At 45.1% G+C, this 23364-nt stretch overlaps 1 protein-coding gene across 3 annotated transcripts in view; it reads right to left on the bottom strand.

The window, feature by feature from the left end:
• Window positions 1-22700, bottom strand: part of LOC144494801 (UDP-glucuronosyltransferase 2A2-like) — a 132194-nt gene extending 109494 nt beyond the window's left edge. For 2 of the 3 annotated variants that reach the window (XM_078214161.1, XM_078214162.1), the window contains exon 1: window positions 21986-22691. In XM_078214161.1, coding sequence (XP_078070287.1) covers window positions 21986-22691 — 706 coding nt within the window. Of the gene's footprint in view, window positions 1-21985 lie in introns of all 3 variants that reach the window. The other variant, XM_078214160.1, reaches the window with a different exon arrangement.
• Between the last annotated feature and the right edge of the window lie 664 nt (window positions 22701-23364).

Here is a 23364-nt window from a genome sequence, read left to right as displayed (position 1 = left end):
CCTCCCCTTTAATCTGTAAAGGTTCCATGACCGCCCTACCAGTTTGCCCTATTTCCGTAGACTCCCTGCCCGTTTCCTCAGTAAATACGGATGCAAAAAAACCATTTAGTATCTCCCCCATCTCTTTTGGTTCCATACACAGTCTACCACTCTGGTCTTCAAGAGGACCAATTTCATCCCTCACTATCCTTTTGCTCCTAACATACCTATAGAAGCTCTTTGGATTTTCCTTCACTCTGTCTGCCAAAGCAACCTCATGTCTTCTTTTAGCCCTCCTGATTTCCCTCTTAAGTAGCTTCTTGCACTTTTTATACTCCTCGAGCATCTGATCTGTTCCTTGCTGCCTGTACATTTCATACAACTCTCTCTTCCTCTAAATCAGTGTTACAATCTCCCTCGAGAACCAAGGTTCCTTATTCCTATTTACTTTGCCTTTAATCCTGACAGGAACATACAAACTCTGCACTCTCAAAATTTCTCCTTTGAAGGCCTCCCACTTTCCATTTACATCCTTACCAGAGAACAGCCTGTGCCAATCCACACTTCCCAGATCCCTTCTCATTTCATCAAATTTGGCCTTTTTCCAGTTCAGAACTTCAACCCGAGGACCAGATCTATCCTTATCCACGATCAGGTTGAAACTAATGGAATTATGATCACTGGATCCAAAGTGTTCCCTCACACTCACATCCATCCAGCCCTAACTCATTTCCCAATAGGAGATCCAATATCGCATCCTCTCTAGTTGGCACCTCTATATACTGATGTAGAAAATTCTCCTGAACACATTTTACAAACTCTACCCCGTCTAAACCTTTAACAGTATGCGAGTCCCAATCTATACGTGGAAAATTAAAATCCCCTACTATCACAACTTTGTGTTTCTTGCAGTTGTCAGCTATCTCTCTGCTGATTTGCTCCTCCAATTCTCGCTGACTATTGGGTGGTCTATAATACAACCCCATTAATGTGGTCATACCTTTCCTGTTTCTCAGCTCCACCCATAGGGCCTCTGTAGACAAGCTCCCTAATCTATCCTGCCTGAGTACCGCTGTAACATTTTCCCTGACCAACAATGCCACCCCCCCCCACCTTTTATCCCTCTGCCTCTATCCCGCCTGAAACATTGGAACCCTGGAACATTGAGCTGCAAGCCCTGCCCCTCCTGTAACCAAGTTTCACTAATGGCTATAATGTCATATTTCCATGTGTCTATCCACGCCTTCAGCTCATCTGCCTTTCCCACAATACTCCTGGCATTGAAATAGACACAGCTCAAAAGATTATTTCCACCACACTCTACCCTTCCATTTGTGATTTTGCTTGAACTAACCTGTCTTTTTAGCCCTGCTCCACTATGGTGGTTAGGGGCGGCACGGTAGCACAATGGTTAGCACTGCTGCTTCTCAGCTCCAGGGACCTGGGTTCGATTCCCAGCTTGGGTCACTGTCTGTGTGGAGTTTGCATATTCTCCTCGTGTCTGCGTGGGTTTCCTCCGGGTGCTCCGGTTTCCTCCCACAGTCTAAAGATGTGCGGGTTAGGTTCATTGGCCATGCTAAAAAATATTGCCCTTAGTGTCCTGAGGTCAGAGGGATTAGTGGGTAAAATATGTAGGGATATGGGGGTAGGGCCTGGGTGGGATTGTGGTCGGTGCAGACTCGATGGGCCGAATGGCCTCTTTCTGTACTGTAGGGTTTCTATGGGCGGCTCGGTAGCACAGCGGTTAGCACTGCTGCTTCACAGCTCCAGGGTCCCGGGTTCGATTCCCGGCTCGGGTCACTGTCTGTGCGGAGTTTGCACATTCTCCTCGTGTCTGCGTGGGTTTCCTCCGGGTGCTCCGGTTTCCTCCCACAGTCCAAAGATGTGCGGGTTAGGTTGATTGGGCAGGTTACAAAAAAAATTGCCCCTTAGAGTCCTGGGATGCGTCGGTTAGAGGGATTAGTAGGTAAAATATGTGGAGGTAGGGCCTGGGTGGGATTGTGGTCGGTGCAGACTCGATGGGCCGAATGGCCTTCATCTGCACTGTAGGGTTTCTATGATTCTATGATGTGCTCTGGCACTCTGGTTCCCATCCCCCTGCAAATCTAGTTTAAACGCTCCCCAATAACACTAGCAAATCTCCCTGCAAGTATATTGGTCCCCTTGTAGTTTAGGTGTAACCCGTCTCTCTTGTACAGGTCCCACCTGCCCCAGAAGAGGTCCCAATGATCCAAGAATTGGAAACCCTGCCCCCTGCACCAGTTCCTCAGCCACGTGTTCATCCGCCCAAGCATCCTACTCCTGCCCTCACTGGCATGTGGCTCAGGTAGCAATCCTGAGATTACTACCCTCGGGGTCCTGCTTTTTAACTTCCTTCCAAGCTCTTTGTACTCACTCTTTAGGACCTCCTCACTCTTCCTTCCCATGTCATTGGTACCGATGTGTACTACGACATCTGGCTGATCACCTTCCCACTTTAGAACGCTGTGCACGCGATCAGAGACATCGCTGACCTTGGCACCTGGGAGGCAACAAACCATGCGGGAGTCTCTGTCCCGACCATAGAACCTCCTGTCCGTACCTCTGACCATTGAGTCCCCTATCATTACTGCTCTCCTCTTCTTCATCCCACCCTTTTGCGCTGTAGAACCAGACTCAGTATCAGAGTTCCAGCTGTCGCAGCTTGTCCCAGGTAAAGCAACTCCCACAACAGTATCCAATTCAGTATACCTGTTGTGGAGGGGTATGGCCACAGGGGAACCCTGCTCTGCCTGTCCTTTCACACTGCCATTTCCTCTCCTTACAGTAACCCAATTTCCTGTGCTCTGCTGCTTAGGTGTAACTATCTCCCTAAAGCTACTGTCTATATACTTCTCATTCTCCCGAATTAGATGGAGGTCATCAAGCTCCTTCTTCAGTTCCCTAACACGCTTTGCCAGCAGCTGCAGCTGAATGCATCTTTTGCAGGTGCTGTTGTCAGGGATACCGGAGGTCTCCCTGATCTCCCACATCCTGCAAGAGGAGCATTCCAACATCTTGCCTGGCATTTTTTTTACTCTGGGGATATACAGGAATAAACTTTCTGAAAAAGAAAAAAAAACCTACTCTCGCCTCTGCCTGTTCTCGCCGAAGCCCCTTATTGGTAGAGGGATTGAGTTTCGGAGCCAGGAGGTCATGCTGCAACTGTACAAAACTCTGGGTGCGGCCGCATTTGGAGTATTGTGTACAGTTCTGGTCGCCGCATTATAGGAAGGATGTGGAAGTGTTGGAAAGGGTGCAGAGGAGATTTACCAGGATGTTGTCTGGTATGGTGGGAAAATCGTATGAGGAAAGGCTGAGGGGCTTGAGGTTGTTTTCGTTAGAGAGAAGAAGGTTAAGAGGTGACTTAGTAGAGGCATACAAGATGATCAGAGGATTAGATAGGGTGGATAGTGAGAGCCTTTTTCCTCGGATGGTGATGGCTAACACGAGGGGACATAGCTTTAAATTGAGGGGTGAGACATATAGGACAGATGTTAGAGGTAGGTTCTTTACTCAGAGAGTAGTAAGGGCATGGAATGCCCTGCCTGCAGCAGTAGTGGACTCGTCAACATTAAGAGCATTCAAATGGTTATTGGATAAACATATGGTTGATATTGGAATAGTGTAGATTAGAGGGGCTTTAGATTGGTTTCACTGGTCGGCGCAACATCGAGGGCCGAAGGGCCTGTACTGCGCTATAATGTTCTATGTTCTATGTTCTCTGGTCAACCAGCAGGATTATAAATTTTGGTTTTTGCAGCAGGTTGTGGTTTTGTAATATTCCATCACAGACCTGTCTGTTCAGTTTTATTCCATTTGCCATGATCACTGAGACTCTTCCATACCCAGCCCAGTGAGATAAATAAGATTTCTCGTGCATGAAGAATGCTGTTGATTCCTTCAAAAAATCTTTGTATGATTCAGGGCCAAATGGGACTTTCAAATACTTCAAATTTCACAACTAAGAGCTTAGAATAGTCAATATAAAGTGCAGCCGAATATACAACCACAGTAATGTTATGACTCTTGCGGTCAACTCCTCAATGACAGGTTTTAAATTAATCTAGCAATTGCCTTCTGCAGGCCAGACCAGCACATTGTCATCAGTAACACTCTGGAAAAAGAGAAATACTGCAAACAGAGCTGCATAATGTCCAGCAGGAATGGCTCAGACATTGAGTTCTTCAATCCCATCTTTACAAACACAACAGAATGCTGCTCCGAGCAGTATAAGTCAGAACAAATCAAAACCATTTACCTACAGGACAAGGGTATCAAGCCTTTTGGGAAAAAGATTCATTCCTGCATTACAAAGTGAAAGCAAATTGTGATTCCTGGACTGGATTCTGAATTATTTGAATTGGGTCTAGATTCAATAGTTAACTTTCAAAAATGTATCAGATATATATGTGACAAGGAAACATTGGCAGGCTAATAGAGAGAGTACAGAGAAGTGGGTCTAATTGGTAGTGAATTAGTTGGGGCATGTAATTTAGCTGGCCTGCTGCACTAATGCTCTATTGTGGCTCCTTTTAAACACTGACTACTCCATTGTAACCACAAACATATACTATAGCAGTGACAGTGCCCACCCAAAGCGGTCTGCATCAAATGGGACACAAATATGGAGCCAGGTGGGGCCTGACTGAAGGACACTGAACTGTACGCAGCTGCTATACTGCTGTTAGGAATATCAGCAGATATACCTGGCAGTCAAAAACACAGTGAAGTGTTAGGCATGGTAGCCTGAACAAGAGCAACCAAGCCAGATGATGACCAGCCTTGCAACCTTCAGTGAACTGTGGACATGCATTATCTCCTCCTCTCTAGCTTCAGAGTAAAGGGTCAACCCTTTAGAACAAAGATGAGGAGCAGTTTCTTCAGCCAAAGGAAGGTGAATCTATGGAATTCATTGCCACAGAAGGCTGTGGAGGCCAGGTCATTGAATGTATTTAAGCCAGAGATAGATAGGCTCTTGATCATCATAGAAACCCTACAGTACAGAAAGAGGCCATTCGGCCCATCGAGTCTGCACCAACCACAATCCCACCCAGGCCCTATCCCCATATCCCTACATATTTTACCCATAATCCCTCGAACCTACGCATCTCAGGACACTAAGGGGCAATTTCTTTTTTAGCATGGCCAATCAACCTAACTTGCACATCTTTGGACTGTGGGAGGAAACCGGAGCACCCGGAGGAAACCCACGCAGACACGAGGAGAATGTGCAAACTCCACACAGACAGTGACTCAAGCCGGGAATCGAACCCAGGTCCCTGGAGCTGTGAAGCAGCAGTGCTAACCACTGTGCTACCGTGCCACCCCTGTGCTACCGTGCCGATTGGTAAGGGGATCAAAGGTTATGGGGAAAAAGCGGGAGAATGGGGTTGAGAAACTTATCAGCCATGATTGAATGGCAGAGCAGACGCGATGGACTGAATGGCTTAATTCTGCTCCTATACTCTATAGTCTCTTCTTCTTTTCCTGCTTCTTGACTGTGATAGAAAGACTCAACAAAATTCGTTCCGACGAAATAACTAGTCTTTATTTACGAAAGACTGCATGCAGTAGTGGCCGAAACTTGAGTCTAGAGAGCAGTTGTTACAACTTGCTAATTCCTTCTCAAGTCCGCGCTTACATAAAGAATCAGTTCAGTATTTATACATAATCATTATCAGTTTGCGTGACTAGAGCTTACTCAGAAATTCGATCAGTAATAGAATCATAAGCAATGTCCTAAATCATGGCACAACCCGCTGACCTCCTCGAACTCCTTGTCTCATCATTCATACCCTTATCTTGTCCTTTGCTGGAACAGAAAAAGGTGACTCCTTCATCCCTGACCTTATCTTGTCTTACTCATACAGCCCTAGGTTATGCGGAGTCAGCCTTATCAGATCTTACAGGGGTCGGGCATTTTGGAATAGCTTGACCTTCTCTGGTTTTATTCATGTCTTAGGTTATGCGGAGCTGATGATTTTACAGCCTACAATGGAACATATTTCATATGTGGCACGAAAGCATACTCGTTGCTTCCTACCAATTGGATAGGATCCTGTTATCTGGGATATGTCGCACCCTACATGCACCACCTACCCTCCCTTCAGCATTACCCCTGATGAGCCAAAAGGACCATTAACGGAACTGAACGGTTCTTTATGATGGCCTTTCCACTATATGGAAGGGTCAGGGCAGCCAATGAACTGATTCTTATAGCCTCAGCATTGGAAAAACTGGCAAACGTAACAACGGCAGAAGCCAGGGCAACTGGACAGGCACTGGTCGAGGTCTCGGCTGAGCTGGTGGCTGTCTGGACCATGGCATTACAAAATCGACTGGCTTTGGATTATCTGTTAGTCTCACAGGGAGGAACGTGCGCCACTGTAGGTCAGGAATGCTGTACTTATATCCCAGATGCCTCTGAAAATATCACCAACCTGGCCGACCATATTAAGAGACAGGCTGATCAAATTCAAGAAGTTGGCCGTGAATTTCATGATTATGACCCACCGGGTTGGTTAGGATGGCTGGGTCACAGATTATTTGATTGGATCTTTAAGGCCTTCATGCTCCTACTACTACTGCTACTGGGGATAGGATTGCTTGGTTGCTTGTGTAAATGCATTTTTAATCGGGTCATGGATATACCTATCTAATTAGTTGTCAAGATATGACAAAAGGAGGGAATGTGAAGTTGTATGAATTAAGTAATGGCATGATGGGAAACTTGGTCAACTATTTGGTACAATATAAGGAAAGATGACCAAGCTGTTCCAAAATGCCTGACCCCTGTAAGACCTGATAAAGCTGGCTCCGCATAACCTAAGACATGAATAAGACCAGAGAAGGTCAAGCTATTCAAAAATGCCTGACCCCTGTAACATCTGATAAGGCTGACTCCGCTTAACCTAGGGCTGTATGAGTAAGACAAGATAAGGTCAGGGATGAAGGAGTCACCGACCTTTTTCTGTTCTATCAAAGGACAAGATAAGGGTATGAATGATGAGACAAAGAGTTCTAGGAGGTCAGCGGGTTGTGCCATTATTTATGACATTGCTTATGATTCTACTACTGATCGAATTCCTGAATAAGCTCTAGTCACGCAAACTGATAATGATTATGTATAAATACTGAACTGATTCTTTGTGTAAGGGCGGACTTGAGAAGGAATTAGCAAGTTGTAACAACTGCTCTCTAAACTCAAGTTACGGCCACTACTGCATGCAGTCTTTTGTAAATAAAGACTAGTTATTTAGTCGGAACGAATTTTGTTGAGTCTTTCTATCAGAGTCAAGAAGCAGGAAAATTTCCACTTCAACAACTTCCTCAGTCAATTTGATTCACTCCACGTGATACCAAGAAACAACTGAATCATAGAACCCTACAGTGCAGAAAGTGGCCCTTTGGCCCATCGAGTCTGCACCGACCACAATCCCACCCAGGCCCTACCCCCATATCCCTACATATTTTACCCACTAATCCCTCTAACCTACACATCTCAGGACACTGAGGGGCAATTTTCGCATGGCCAATCAACCTAACCCGCACATCTTTGGACTGTGGGAGGAAACCGGAGCACCCGGAGGAAACCCACGCAGACATGAGGAGAATGTGCAAACTCCACACAGACAGTGACCCAAGCCGGAAATCGAACCCAGGTCCCTGGAGCTGTGAAGCAGCAGTGCTAACCACTGTGCTACCGTGCCGCCCTGAAGGCATTGGATACTAAGGGCCCTTACAATGTTCTAGCAATAGTACTGAAGACCTGTGCTCCATAACTTTCCGCACCCCTAACCAAGCTGTTCCAGTATAGCAATGATACTAGCATCTACCCAGCAATGTGGAAAATTGCCCAGGTGTGTCCTGCATACAAGAAACAGGGCAAATCCATCCCAGCCGACTACTGCCCCATCAGTCTATTCCAAATCATCAGTAAAGTGATGGTAGGAGTCATCAACAGTGCTATCAAGCGGCACTTACTCAGCAATATCTGCTCACGGATGCTCAGTTTGGATTCTGCCAGAGTCACTCAGCGCCTGACCTCATTACAGCCTTGGTTCAAACATGGACAAAGAGCTGAATGCCAGAGGTGAGATGAGAGTGATTGCCCTTGACATCAAGGCAGCATTTGACCGAGTATGGTACCAAGGGGCCCTAGTAAAACTAGAGTCAATGGGAATAAGTGGGAAAGCTCTCTGCCAGTTGGAGTCATACCTGGCACAAAGGAAGATGGTTGTGGTGATAGGAAGTCAATCATCTCAGCTTCAGGAGTTCCTCAGAGTAGTGTCCTAGGTCCAACCATCTTCAGCTGCTTCATCAATTACCTTCCTTCCATTATACGGTCAGAAGTGGGGTAGTGTGTTGATGACTGCGAAATATTCAACATCATTTACAACTCCTCAGATACTGAAGTAGTCCATATCCCAATGCAGCAAGATTTGGACAATATCCAGGCTTGGGTTGACAAATGGCAAATAACATTCACGCCACACATGCCAGGCAATGACCATCTCCAACAAGAGAGGATCTAACCATTGTCCAGGACAATCAATGGCACTATCAGTCCAAAGATGTGCGGGCTAGGTTGATTGGCCATTCTAAATTGCCCCTTAGTGTCCCGGGATGCATAGGTTAGAGGGGTTAGTGGGTAAATATGTAGGGATATGTGGATAGGGCCTGGGTGGGATTGTGGTTGGTACAGACTCGATGGGCCGAATGGCCTCTTTCTGCACTGTAGGATTCTATGATTCCCCCACTATCAATATCCTGGGAGTTACAAATGATGGGGAAATGAAATGGAGCAGCCATATAAATACTGTAGCTACCAGAGCAGATCAAAGACTAGGAATCCTGTGGCGGGTAACTCATCACTTGACTCCCTAAAGTGTTCTCCATCAAAAAGGCACAAGTCAGAAGAGTAATCGAATACTCTCTATTTGTCTCGATGAGTGCAGCTCCAACAACACTGAAGAAGCTTGACACAATCCAGGACAAAGCAGCCCATTTGATTGCCAACCCAATCCATCCACCATCAATGAACAGTGGCAGCCATGTGTACCATCTACAAGGATGCACTGAAGGAACTCACCAAGGTTCCTTAGGCAGCACCTTCCAAACCCATGACCACTACCATCTTGAGGGACAACATCAGCAGATATCTGGCAACACAGCCACCCGGAGGTTGCCCTTTAAGTCGCTCACCATCTTGACTTAGAAATATATCGCCGTTTCTTTGCTGTCGCAGGGTCAAAATCCAGGAACTTGCTCCCTGACAGCACTGTGGGTGTACCTACACCTCAGGGACTGCCGCGGTTCAAAAATGCAGCTCACCACCTCTGTTTAAGAAAGGGAATAGAAATGACCCTGGTAATTATAGTCTTACTTCGGTGGTTAGTAAATTGATGGAAAAGGTCCTTAGAGATGGGATTTACGACCATTTAGAAAGATGCGGATTAATCCGGGATAGTCAGCACGGATTCGTGAAGGGCAAGTCGTGCCTCACAAATTTGATAGAGTTTTTTGAGGAGGTAACTAAGCGTGTTGATGAAGGTAGGGCAGTTGATGTCATATACATGGATTTTAGTAAGGCGTTTGATAAGGTCCCCCATGGTCGGCTTATGATGAAAGTGAGGAGGTGTGGGATAGAGGGAAAGTTGGCCGATTGGATAGGTAACTGGCTGTCTGATCGAAGACAGAGGGTGGTGGTCGATGGAAAATTTTCGGATTGGAAGCAGGTTGCTAGCGGAGTGCCGCAGGGATCAGTGCTTGGTCCTCTGCTCTTTGTGATTTTTATTAATGACTTAGGGGAGGGGGCTGAAGGGTGGATCAGTAAATTTGCTGATGACGCCAAGATTGGTGGAGTAGTGGATGAGGTGGAGGGCAGTTGTAGGCTGCAAAGAGACATAGATAGGATGCAAAGCTGGGCTGAAAAATGGCAAATGGAGTTTAACCCTGATAAATGTGAGGTGATTCATTTTGGTAGGACTAATTTAAATGTGGATTACAGGGTCAAAGGTAGGGTTCTGAAGACTGTGGAGGAACAGAGAGATCTTGGGGTTCATATCCACAGATCTCTAAAGGTTGCCACTCAAGTGGATAGAGCTGTGAAGAAGGCCTATAGTGTGTTAGCTTTTATTAACAGGGGGTTGGAGTTTAAGAGCCGTGGGGTTATGCTGCAACTGTACAGGACCTTGGTGAGACCACATTTGGAATATTGTGTGCAGTTCTGGTCACCTCACTATAAGAAGGATGTGGAAGCGCTGGAAAGAGTGCAGAGGAGATTTACCAGGATGCTGCCTGGTTTGGAGGGTAGGTCTTATGAGGAAAGGTTGAGGGAGCTAGGGCTGTTCTCTCTGGAGCGGAGGAGGCTGAGGGGAGACTTAATAGAGGTTTATAAAATGATGAAGGGGATAGATAGAGTGAACGTTCAAAGATTATTTCCTCGGGTGGATGGAGCTATTACAAGGGGGCATAACTATAGGGTTCGTGGTGGGAGATTATAGGAAGGATCTCAGAGGTAGGTTCTTTACACAGAGAGTGGTTGGGGTGTGGAATGGACTGCCTGCAGTGATAGTGGAGTCAGACACTTTAGGAACATTTAAGCGGTTATTGGATAGGCACATGGAGCACACCAGGATGATAGGGAGTGGGATAGCTTGATCTTGGTTTCAGATAAAGCTCGGCACAACATCGTGGGCCGAAGGGCCTGTTCTGTGCTGTACTGTTCTATGTTCTATGTTCTATACCACCACATTCTGAAGGGCAGCTCGAGAAGGGCAATAGATGCTGATTTAGTCACTGACGCCACATCTCATAAATGAATAAAATATATTGATTGTGGGACCTATATGAAAAATGTCTTCTTCTCATGCAGTTTTACAACCCTTTTTTCCAGAATTGCAAGTTTTTAGCATATTTTATGGAGAGAACAATAGACATCCTGCTTCTAGCAAGAGGTCAACTATTGCTTAAGTTTTTCTTTCGTTGTAAATTCTGACCTTGTAAGATAAACTCAGGTTAAATAAATCTAAGCTTGTCTGATTTGCCTTTACCTAGGAATTATTTACTAGTTTCTTCACCAAGCTTTTTCCATTTTGTACAGTTAAACTTTAATTCCTAAAACTAAAAGCTATATATTAAAACTGACTCAACTAAAATTATGAACTAGATTTTTGCAACAACACCAAGATAAACAAGAGAGAAAGAGAGTTAAAATTTTGAGTCTTTTCAGAACTGAACAGAGGCAGAAATGTGATGGGTTTTATGAAGTTGAAAGGGGGGAAGAGACTGGTCGAGCAAAAGGGATGGCCTGGGATAGGTTAGAGGGAGAGAGAGATTAAATAACAAAGATGTCATGGAACAGAAAAACGAGAGGTGTTTAGAGGAACATAGCATTGGTCCACGGTAAGTGTTAATGGCAGAATGCACGTCTCTGTTTGAAAGCAAAACATAAAAACAAGACACATACTGGCTTGGCAAAAGAAAAATAATCTATGCCCAATAACCTTTGGTTCACTTGCCTAACAAGAAAATATCTACCTCCACTTTAAAAATATTCAATGACTCTTCCACCACTGCCTTCTTCGGCAGAGTTCCAAAGTTGCACAAACTCTGGGGGAAAAGTCTTCTTTTTATCGGTGTCCTAAAAGAATGGAGGTAAAATTTTGCCCCCTAATTTTAAAACCGTGTCCTTAGTTCTGGACTCATCCACAAGAGAAAACATCCTTTCCATGTCCACCTTGTCAAGACCATTCAGGATCTTACATTCTTACAGTCACCCCTCACTCTTCTAAATAAACTGTAGTGGAAACAAGTCCAGTCTGTCCAACCTTTCCTCATACGCCTATCCATCAATTCCAGATGTTAATCTAGTAAACCTCCTCTGAACCTCCTCTGCAACTTCTGTGAAGTATAAGAGGTTGAATCTGGACTGAGTCCAAAATGCAGATGTTCTATGGTATATGGGGATGACTGGCATTTTTGGTTTTAAGCTGCAATCTGTGCTGTCACCACAACAATCAGTAGTGAGAATTCTGAATGATTATTACCCTCCCTGCTCCACATATACTGAAGAGGATTCATATATGCCAACCATTAATCTTTTGAGATAAAAGCTGTTAAATCTATTTGTTAGGGTTGTACAAGAAAAGTCAGTCTCTCCACACCGCCCCCCCCCCCCCCCCCCCCCACACAAGGACTGGATATTTGTCAATTAAAATCAACTAGAGGTTTTTATAAACAATCAGATAAATTGGATACGTTACTGAAGGCTGTGAGAATAATTACCTCTTTGTCACCCACACCAAACTTTTGTTTGCATACAAATTTGAGATAGAAAGGTTTTCGCTTGAGCTGATGGCGACTGAGCACTGTGGTTTTGGAAACTATTACTGTTTGTGTGAAAATGCAATTTTTATAAAGCGTTTAATGCTCCTAAGGTAGAACTTTCTGGAGCATGTCTGAATGTTGTCTTAATGCTCAGTGAAGCCACTTTATTTCAGAGAACAGTGGATGTTTTCTGATGTGAATGGATTCACTACATTTATTGAACATTCCTGCACTGCACCAATACAAATTTTGGGCTTAGGAGTGATTTTAAATACACTTATACTAAGATGTTACTTCCAGGTTAGGTTTTGCATACAAATACAAATGAAATCAATCAGAAAGCCATATTCTCAAAGGTGAGAAAATATAACAACGCCGCAAGTGGGAATAACCAAATTATCCAAACTTTGCAACAAAAATAACAATCTATAATCGGGATAAGCAAAAGCAAAAAACTGAGGATGCTGGAAATCAGAAATAGAAACAGAAAATGCTGGACAAAATGCAGGTCAGGCAGCATCTGTGGAGAAATACAAGTTAACATTTCCAGTCCATATGACCCTTCTAGAATCATAGAATGGCCACAGTGTAGAAGGAGGCCATTCAGCCCATCGAGCCTGCACTGACAACAATCCCACCCAGGCCCTATCCCTGTAACGTCCTGAAATTAAGGGGCCTTTTAGCATGGCGAATCAACCTAACCCACACATCTTTAGATTGTGGGAGGAAACTGGAGCACCTGGAGGAAACCCACGCAGCCACGGGAGAATGTGCAAACTCCGCACAGACAGATGCTGGAATTTAATGCAGTTCCTTGGCACAGTGAGGCAGCAGTGCTAACCACTGTGCCACCATGCCGCCCAGAACTGAAGAGAGATAGAAATGTGATGAATTATATAATTGAAGAAGGGGCAGAACAGAAGATTAGGGAGCAGTCAAGATTAAGGGGAGATTGACAAAGATGTCATTGACATAAGAAAAAGAGGGTGTTAATGGTGGCATTAGGGACTGAACAAATGCTGGGACAAGCCAAGGGAACAAAAAAAACCACAAAACAGTTGGTGTCTCACTGTGGGAGTGCTGCTCGGGCTGCAGTAGAGTGTGACAGTTGGTGTCTCAGTGAGGGAGTGCTGCTCGGGCTGCAGTGGAGAGTGACAGTTGGTGTCTCAGTGAGGGAATGCTGCTCGGGCTGCAGTGGAGAGTGACAGTTGGTGTCTCACTGTGGGAGTGCTGCTCGGGCTGCAGTGGAGAGTGACAGTTGGTGTCTCAGTGAGGGAGTGCTGCTCGGGCTGCAGTAGAGTGTGACAGTTGGTGTCTCAGTGAGGGAGTGTTGCTCGGGCTGCAGTGGAGAGTGACAGTTGGTGTCTCAGTGTGGGAGTGCTGCTCGGGCTGCAGTAGAGTGTGACAGTTGGTGTCTCAGTGAGGGAGTGTTGCTCGGGCTGCAGTGGAGAGTGACAGTTGGTGTCTCACTGAGGGAGTGTTGCTCGGGCTGCAGTGGAGAGTGACAGTTGGGGAAGTGTGGGGAAGTTTTTTGTTTTCTTTTTTTCTTGCTGGTAATGGCTTCAGGGATGGCAGTTCAGGCAGTATGCTGCATCTCCTGTGGGATGTATGTGGTGAGGAAATCCAGTAGTGTTTCAGGAGATTTTAGTTGTAAGAAGTGCATTAGATTGCAGCTTCTGGAGGAGCGTGTAAAGGAGCTGGAGGGGGAGGTAGAGGAACTCCGCATAATTCGGGAGGCGGAGGTGGAAGTTGATAGGAGTTATAGAGAAATAGTAACTCCTAGAAATGAGGCTTGGGTCAATGCCAGGAGGAGGGGTAAGAAGCAATCGGGAAGACAATCCCCTGGGGCGGTTCCCCTCCATAATAGGTTTTCGGTGCTGGAGGCTACAGTTGAGGAGGAATCAACTGAGCATAGAGAGCAGATCTCTGGGGGTGAGCCGAGTGAGAAAGCTCAGGTGGTTAGGGGCTGTAAAAGACTGGGCCTTGTGATTGGGGACTCCACAATTAAGGAGACAGATAGGAGGGTCGGAACTAAAGGTAGGGACTCAGGGTTGGTGTGTTGCCTACCAGGGGCTGGGGTCCGGGATGTGTCTGACAGGGTATTCAGGACTCTTAGGGGGGAGGGAGATAAACCACAAGTTATTGTACATGTGGGGACACACGACATAGGGAGGATAGGGGAAGGGGATATTAGGCAGGGATTTATGGAGTTGGGGTGGAAACTAAAGGCCAAGACTGACAGAGTGGTTATCTCTGGACTCTTGCCTGTACCACGGGATAGTTTAGAGAGGAATAGGGAGAGGGAAGGTTTGAATTCATGGCTGAGGGGATGGTGCAGGAGGGAGGGGTTCAGGTACTTAAGCAATTGGGGCTCGTACTGGGGAAGGTGTGACCTCTATGAGAAGGATGGTCTACACCTTAATCAGAAGGGGACCAATATCCTGGGGGGTAAATTTGCTAAGGCCATGCAGGGAGGTTTAAACTGATTCGGGGGGGGGGAGGGATCCTGAGTAGTGGGGCTGAAAGTGAGGGATGCATGGATGGGGACTGCAATGCACGGCATTGCAGAGGTGGGGTGGAGCAGGGTTTGAAATGTGTATACTTCAATGCCAGGAGTATTCGCAATAAAGTGGGTGAACTTGCAGCGTGGATCAGTACCTGGGACTTCGATGTTGTGGCTATTTCAGAGACATGGATAGAGCAGGGGCAGGAATGGATGCTGCAGGTCCCGGGGTTCAAATGTTTTAGTCGAAGTAGGGAAGGAGGTAGAAGAGGGGGAGGGGTAGCATTATTGGTCAGAGATTGTATCACAGTGTCAGAGAGGAGGTTTGATGAGGACTTATCTGTTGAGGTAGTATGGGCGGAGATTAGAAATAGGAGAGGAGAGGTCACCCTGTTGGGAGTCTTTTATAGACCTCCTAAAAGTTCTAGAGAGGTTGAGGAAAGGATTGCGGAGTCAACCTGCTTAGGAGTGAAAGTAATAGGGCAATTGTTATGGGGGATTTTAACTTGACTAATATTGACTGGAATTGTTATAGCTCTAGCTCGTTAGAGGGGTCAGTTTTTGTTCAAAGCGTGCAGGAAGGTTTTTTGACTCAGTATGTAGACAGGCCAACTAGAGGTGAGGCTATATTGGATCTGGTGCTGGGAAATGAGCCAGACCAGGTGCTAGACTTGGAAGTTGGTGTGCATTTTGGTGATAGTGACCACAATTCGGTTACGTTCACCTTAGTGATGGAAAGGGATAGGCATGAACCTCGGGCCAATGGTTTTAGCTGGGGGAAGGGTAATTATGAGGCTATTAGGAGAGAATTAGGAAACATAGGTTGGACTAGGAGATTACAGGGACTGGGAACGTCCGACATGTGGAGTTTTTTCAAGGAGCAGCTACTGCGAGTCTGTGATAGGTATGTCCCTGTCAGGCAAGGAGGAATTGGTAGGGCTAGGGAACCGTGGTGCACCAAAAAAGTTTCTTTGTTGGTTAAAAAGAAAAAGGAGGCTTATGTTCGGATGAGACGTGAGCACTCGGGTAGTGCACTAGAAAGCTTTAGATTGGCTAAGAGGGAGTTGAAGAGCGAGCTTAGAAGGGCTAAAAGGGGACATGAGAAGACTTTGGCGGATAGGGTTAAAGAGAATCCTAAGGCGTTCTATAGGTATGTCAAGAACAGAAGGTTGGTTAGGGCAAGTTTAGGGCCAGTTATAGATGGCAGAGGGAAGTTATGTGTGGAACCGGAGGAGATTGGTGAAGCATTGAACCAATATTTCTCTTCGGTGTTCACGCAAGGGGACATGAATATAGCTGAGGAGGACACTGGGTTGCAAGGGAGTAGAATAGACAGTATTACAGTTGATAAGGAGGATGTGCAGGATATTCTGGAGGGTCTGAAAATAGATAAATCCCCTGGTCCGGATGGGATTTATCCAAGGATTCTCTGGGAGGCAAGAGAAGTGATTGCAGAGCCTCTGGCTCTGATCTTCAGGTCGTCGTTGGCCTCTGGTATAGTACCAGAAGATTGGAGGTTAGCGAATGTTGTCCCATTGTTTAAGAAGGGGAACAGAGACTTCCCCGGGAATTATAGACCGGTGAGTCTCACTTCTGTTGTCGGCAAGATGTTGGAAAAAATTATAAGGGATAGGATTTATAGTTATTTGGAGAGTAATGAATTGATAGGTGATAGTCAGCATGGTTTTGTGGCAGGTAGGTCGTGCCTTACTAACCTTATTGAGTTTTTTGAGAAAGTGACCAAGGAGGTGGATGGGGGCAAGGCAGTGGACGTGGTATATATGGATTTTAGTAAGGCGTTTGATAAGGTTCACCATGGTAGGCTTCTGCAGAAAATGCAGATGTATGGGATTGGGGGTGATCTAGGAAATTGGATCAGGAATTGGCTAGCGGATAGGAAACAGAGGGTGGTGGTTGATAGTAAATATTCATCATGGAGTGCGGTTACAAGTGGTGTACCTCAGGGATCTGTTTTGGGGCCACTGCTGTTTGTAATATTTATTAATGATCTGGATGAGGGTATAGTTGGGTGGATTAGCAAATTTGCTGATGACACCAAAGTCGGTGGTGTGGTAGACAGTGAGGAAGGGTGTCGTAGTTTGCAGGAAGACTTAGACAGGTTGCAAAGTTGGGCCGAGAGGTGGCGGATGGAGTTTAATGCGGAGAAGTGTGAGGTAATTCACTTTGGTAGGAATAACAGATGTGTTGAGTATAGGGCTAACGGGAGGACTTTGAATAGTGTGGAGGAGCAGAGGGATCTAGGTGTATGTGTGCATAGATCCCTGAAAGTTGGGAATCAAGTAGATAAGGTTGTTAAGAAGGCATATGGTGTCTTGGCGTTTATTGGTAGGGGGATTGAATTTAGGAGTCGTAGCGTTATGTTGCAACTGTACACAACTCTGGTGCGGCCGCACTTGGAGTACTGTGTGCAGTTCTGGTCCCCACATTACAGGAAGGATGTGGAGGCTTTGGAGAGGGTGCAGAGGAGGTTTACCAGGATGTTGCCTGGTATGGAGGGGAGATCCTATGAGGAGAGGCTGAGGGATTTGGGATTGTTTTCGCTGGAAAGGCGGCGGCTAAGAGGGGATCTTATTGAAACATATAAGATGATTAGAGGTTTAGATAGGGTGGATAGTGATAGCCTTTTTCCTCTGATGGAGAAATCCAGCACGAGGGGGCATGGCTTTAAATTGAGGGGGGGTAGTTATAGAACCGATGTCAGGGGTAGGTTCTTTACCCAGAGGGTGGTGAGGGATTGGAATGCCCTGCCAGCATCAGTAGTAAATGCGCCTAGTTTGGGGGCGTTTAAGAGATCCGTAGATAGGTTCATGGACGAAAAGAAATTGGTTTAGGTTGGAGGGTCACAGTTTTTTTTTTTTTTAACTGGTCGGTGCAACATCGTGGGCCGAAGGGCCTGTTCTGCGCTGTAATGTTCTATGTTCTATGTTCTATGTTCTAAAACAGCCTAACATAATTCAAATCCTAAGGAAATACAGAAAATACACAATATTGATGCTGATCACTGCAAAGTTCATGGTAACTCATGAAAAACACATGGGGCTGAAAGATTTGTAAACATTAATAGATAAAAGATCAGCCAGAAGACTTTAAAATATATGTGAATCAACAAAGAAAATAACATGTACATTTCTGCTGAAGTTAAACTCTGTCAGAAGTTTTCAGGAAAGCTAAAGAAATTGAGAGAAAATCTTATCAAAGAATTGAGCGAAAATCTCTCTTAAACTACGTTACAGTTCAGGTGGAGAGCAATTATTACAAAAGCCATTGGGCCAACTCAACAAACTTATTGCCAGAGATAATAGGTGGGATTTTACGATCTCGCTCAGGCAAGGCCCATAAAATCCCACCCAAGGCCAACGGAGAATTCCAGGGCGAGCAAAGCAGTAAAATTCCGGCCAATGTATCAACTTCCCGGCTCTGGCCATAGTTCACCTTCCTCCATACTTGTCAAAGTTATACACTGATCATTAACAGACAGAAGTTTAATTAATTAAAATAATGCACATGAACTATCTAGTACTCTGCTCTGATGTGAATAAATGCAGCAGAGAGTCAAAGCTCATTTGCACAGCTAGGGCAGGCCAACAATCCTATTTTGACCCTTCTAAGGCAGAGCAGAAACCTGCCAAATTCAAAAGGGCTGAAGGAAAATGGCAGAGATTCGCCCAAAAAAAACGAAGTGCCTTCCTGGGATCACTAATGATATTGAAATAGCGATTTCAATATTATAATGAACCTTCTGCTGATTTCTGGCATGGGGCTGATTACATCAGAAAACATTGCCTGGGAGACTCACGATCGGCCGGACGCCAGTTGCAAGTCCTGCTACAAGCCCCCCATTGATGTCTCTGGGCATGCTGCGCTGGTTGAACAGCGCAGCGAGCCGGTTTTTCAAAACTCCTTGGCTTCTATCGGAGTCATTCTGATTAGAGAAGGTAACTGCAATCACCTCCTGGGCCTAATAAGTGGACCTTGTAGGTTTCACTATGCATCTAAAGAATTTTCCTGTGATCTTTACTCAGGTCCTAAAGAGAGTAAGTCCCTGGAGATAATCATGAACTTCCTCCATAATACCCTCTTGAAATCGGAAAGGAAAATTCACTAGTCCACACTGGCGACAGTTCTAAGCTTTGGTTGCAACATTGGTTGAATTCCTATTGGCTGCAGCATATATAGAGTCTCATAAAATCTACGGCACGGAGACAGGCCCTTCGGCCCAAACTCGTCCATGACTGACCAAAATGCCTATCTAAGCGAACCCCATTTGCCTGCATTTGGCCCATATCCGTCTAAACCTTTCCTATCCATGTATCTGTCCAAATGCCTTTTAAATGTTGTCAATGTCCCTGTCTCAACCACTTCCTCCAACAGCTCATTCCACATACGTACCAACCTCTGTGTAAAATAAGCTGCTCCTCAAGTTCCCATTAACTCTTTCCTCTCTTAACTTAAACCTATGCCATCTAGTTCTCAATTCCCCAACGCTGGGAAAAAGACTGAGTACATTCAGCCTATCCATGCCTCTCATGATCTTATAAACCTCTATAAGATCATTCCTCAGTCTCCTACGCACCAAAGAAAAAAGTCCTAGCCTGTCCAATCTCTCCCTATAACTCAATCCCTTGAGTCCTGGTAGCGTCCTTGTAAATCTCTTCTGCACTGTATCTAGTTTAATAACATCTTTCCTAGAGCAAGGCGACCAAAACTGAACATAATACTCCAAGTGCAGCCTCACCAATGTCCTGTACAACTGCAACATAATTTCCCACCTTCTGTACTCAGTGCCATGACTGATGAAGGCCAGCATGTCAAAAACCTTCTTCACTGCCCTATCTAACTGTGACCCCACGTTTAGAGAAGCGTGCACCAAGGTCCCTCTGTTCCATGATACTCCATAAGGTCCTACCATTCACGGTGAAAGTCCTACGTTGATTTGACTTTCCTTACACTTATCTGTATTGAACTCCATCTTCCATTTCTTGGCCCACTACCCCAACTGATCAAGATCCTACTGCAATTTTTGATAACTTTCCTCACTGTTTACAATACCACCTATTTTAGTGTCATCTGCAAACTTACTGATCATGCCTTATATATTCTCATCCAAATCATTGATTATAGATAACAAACACAATGGGCCCAGCACTGACTCCTGAGGGACACCACTAGTCACAGGCCTCCAGTCCGACAAGCATCCTTCCACCATTACCCTCTGCTTCTCACCATCAAGCCAATTGTACAATCAATTTGCCAGCTCTTCCTAAATTCCATGTGATCTAACCTTTCAGAGCAGCCTGCCATGTGGAACTTTATTAAAGGCCTTACTGGAGTCCTCATCAATCTTCCTGGTCACTTCATCAAAGAACTCTAACAAATTTGAAAAGCATGATTTCCCATGTACAAAGCCATGCTGACTACTCCTAATCAAACCCTGTCTTTCCAAATGCCTGTATATCTTATCCCTCAGAATCCTCTCTAGTAACTTACCCACCATAGATGTTAGGCTTACCGGTCTATAATTCCCAGGTTTTTCTTTGCAGCCCTTCTTAAATAAGGGCACAATATTTGTTACCCTCCAGTCTTCTGGTACCTCACCTGTGGCTAACAATAATGTGACTAGCTCAGCCAGGGCTCCTGCAATTTCTTCTCTAGCCTCACGCAGTATTCTTGGATATACCTGCTCAGGGCCAGGAGATTTATCCATCTTCATACATTTTAAAATGTCCATCACCTCCTCCATTGTAATGTGAACTGTCCCCAATATATTGCCACTAACTTTCCCAGGTTCCCAAGTCTTCATGTCTTTCTATATGGTGAACACAGGAGAACGATTAATTGAGAACCTCAACCAACCCCTGAGGTTCCTCACATATATGTCCACTTTGGTCCTTGAGGGGTCCTATTCTCTCTCTAGTTATTCTTTTTCCTTTAATATACTTTTAAAAATCCCTTTGGAATCACCTTAATCCTCTCAGCCAAAGCTACCTCATGCCCCATTTTTGCCCTTCTAATTTCCTTCTTGAATATACTCTTGTATCCCCTGTACATCTCCAGGGAATCCCTTGATTCTGGCTGCTTGTACCTCAATATGTTTTGTCATCCAGGGTTCTCTACTCCTGCCAGCCTTGTCCTAACAGGAACATATTGACCCTTAACTCTTGCTCCCACTTGCCAGAGGTCCCTTACTCCAATCAACCCTTAGAAATTCCTGTCTAATTCCATCAAAATTCACCTTGCCTCAATTTAGAACTTGCACCTGTGGACCAGTTCTGTGCCTTTCCATAACTATTTTAAAATTAATAGATCTATGGTCACTGGTCCCAAAGTGGTTCCCTATCATCACCTCAGTCACTTGCCCTGCCCTATTTCCCATGAGTAGGTTATGTTTTGCCCTTTCCCGAGTAGGACCCTCCACATACTGCTTGAAGAAACTTTCCTGAACACACTTAACAAATTCCACCCCATCTTAGCCCTTGACACTAAGGCAGTCCCAGTCTATGTTAGGAAAATTAAAATCCTCTATTAAGACAACCCTATTACTCCTGCAGGTCTCCCCAATCTCACTGCATATTTGTTCTTCTAATTCCTGTTTGGGGGCCTGTAGTACAACCCCAACAAGGTCACCATCCCCTTCTTAGTTCCACCCACAAAGCCTCACTAGGTGATCCCTTGGTCATATCATCTCTGACTACTACCGTGATGCTTCCCTTAATCAAAAATGCAACTCCCCCTCCTCTCTTTCCTTCACCTCTGACCTGCCTAAAGCGCCTGTACCCTGGAACATTAAGCTGCCAGTCCTGTCCCCCCTCTTAGCCATGTTTCAGTTATGGCTATAATATCTCAGTCCCACATACCTATTCATGTCCTAAGTTCATCAGCCTTACCTGTCAGCCCTCTTGTATTGAAATAGATGCAATTTAATCCAACAGGTATCTGCAAAGCATGGAGACTTAATTGGTTCTGAAATGCTCTGAAGATGTGAAAATGACATTTTTCCAGTGCCTCGTCTACTGTCCTGATCTTTTCTTTGGTGAGATATTTTGGAATTGACAGAACTCACGCTCACACCTCATGGAATATATTAAAATTCCAACCCGTTTTGCTCTCATGAGAGAAACTGTCCAAACTCACCTAAAGCTTCACTGTAATAAGAGTCCCATTCGTGCCAGAAATTGTTGTACATCAGGCTGTACATGTTCATGTAAAGAATATTTTGCAATCTCTCAGCAAATGTCATTTTATCTGAAAATTCTGACATTGTAGCAGGTACATAGGAAGGAGGTGCTGGAATTTGTCCACAGAGCCTCTCCAATGCAGATCCGAAGGAGAATCTCAGAGTGAAGATGAAGGGAATTCCCAGCTTTATAGCCAGAAGCTCACCACAATGACTTACAGGATCAGACAGCAGAACTCTGAACTTTGATTCTTGCAGTTTTTGCAGCAGTTTGTGGTTCTTAATGATTCCATCACAGGTCTGTCTGTTCAGTTTTGTTGCAGTTCCGATTAATTTTGTGAATCTTCCATATCCATCCCAAAAGGATAAATTAGGTTTTTCATAGATCCAGAAGTGCAGGAAGCTCTTCAGAAAGTCTTTGTACATGTCACTGGTAAATGGTACTGCAAATACTTCAAATTTCATGGGCGAGGGCTCAGAATAGTTTATGTAAAGTGCAGCAGTATGTACAGCCACAGTAACGTCATGACCCCTCTTGATCAGCTCCTCAATGACGGGTTTTAGATTAATCCAGTGGCTAGCTTCTGCAGGCCAGATCAGCACATTGTCACAGGTAACTGTCTGGAGCAAGATGAGCATTATAGACATATACCTGAGCTGCATAATGTCCATCCAGAATGGTGCAGAGTCCTAATTAACCAATATTGACTTGTCAAATCACACATTTATATACAGATCACTGCTCCTATCAGTATGAATCAGGTCATTCACCTATCAGGCATTAAGTCTTTTGGGGTATAAAGTTCAGTTTTGTGTGATAAGGTGATAGCAAGTTCAAAATCCAGGACTGGATTCAGAAATGCTGTGACTGGATCCAAGATTTTACTATTTAAATAGTTGCTATATAAGACCCTCGTCAGACCCCACTTGGAGTACTGTGCTCAGTTCTGGTCGCCTCACGATAGGAGGGATGTGGAAAAGATTGAAAGGGTGCAGAGGAGATTTACAAGGATGTTGCCTGGATTGAGTGGCATGCCTTATGAGGATAGGCTGAGGGAGCTCGGTCTTTTCTCCTTGGAGAGACGAAGGATGAGAGACCTAATAGAGGTGTATAAGATGTTGAGAGGCATAGATCGGGTGGACTCTCAGAGGCTTTTTCCCAGGGTGGAAATGTCTGCTACGAGAGGACACAGGTTTAGGGTGCTGGGGGGTAGGTACAGGGGAGATGTTAGGGGTAAGTTTTTCCACAGAGGGTGGTGGGTGAGTGGAATTGGCTGCCATCAGTGGTGGTGGAGGCGAACTCAATAGGGTCTTTTAAGAGACTCCTGGATGAGTA

Source organism: Mustelus asterias, chromosome 6 (genome assembly GCF_964213995.1).
Source record: "Mustelus asterias chromosome 6, sMusAst1.hap1.1, whole genome shotgun sequence".
NCBI lineage: Eukaryota > Metazoa > Chordata > Chondrichthyes > Carcharhiniformes > Triakidae > Mustelus > Mustelus asterias.
Note: the sequence above shows the minus strand (reverse complement) of the source record. Positions and strands in the feature narration are given on the sequence as shown.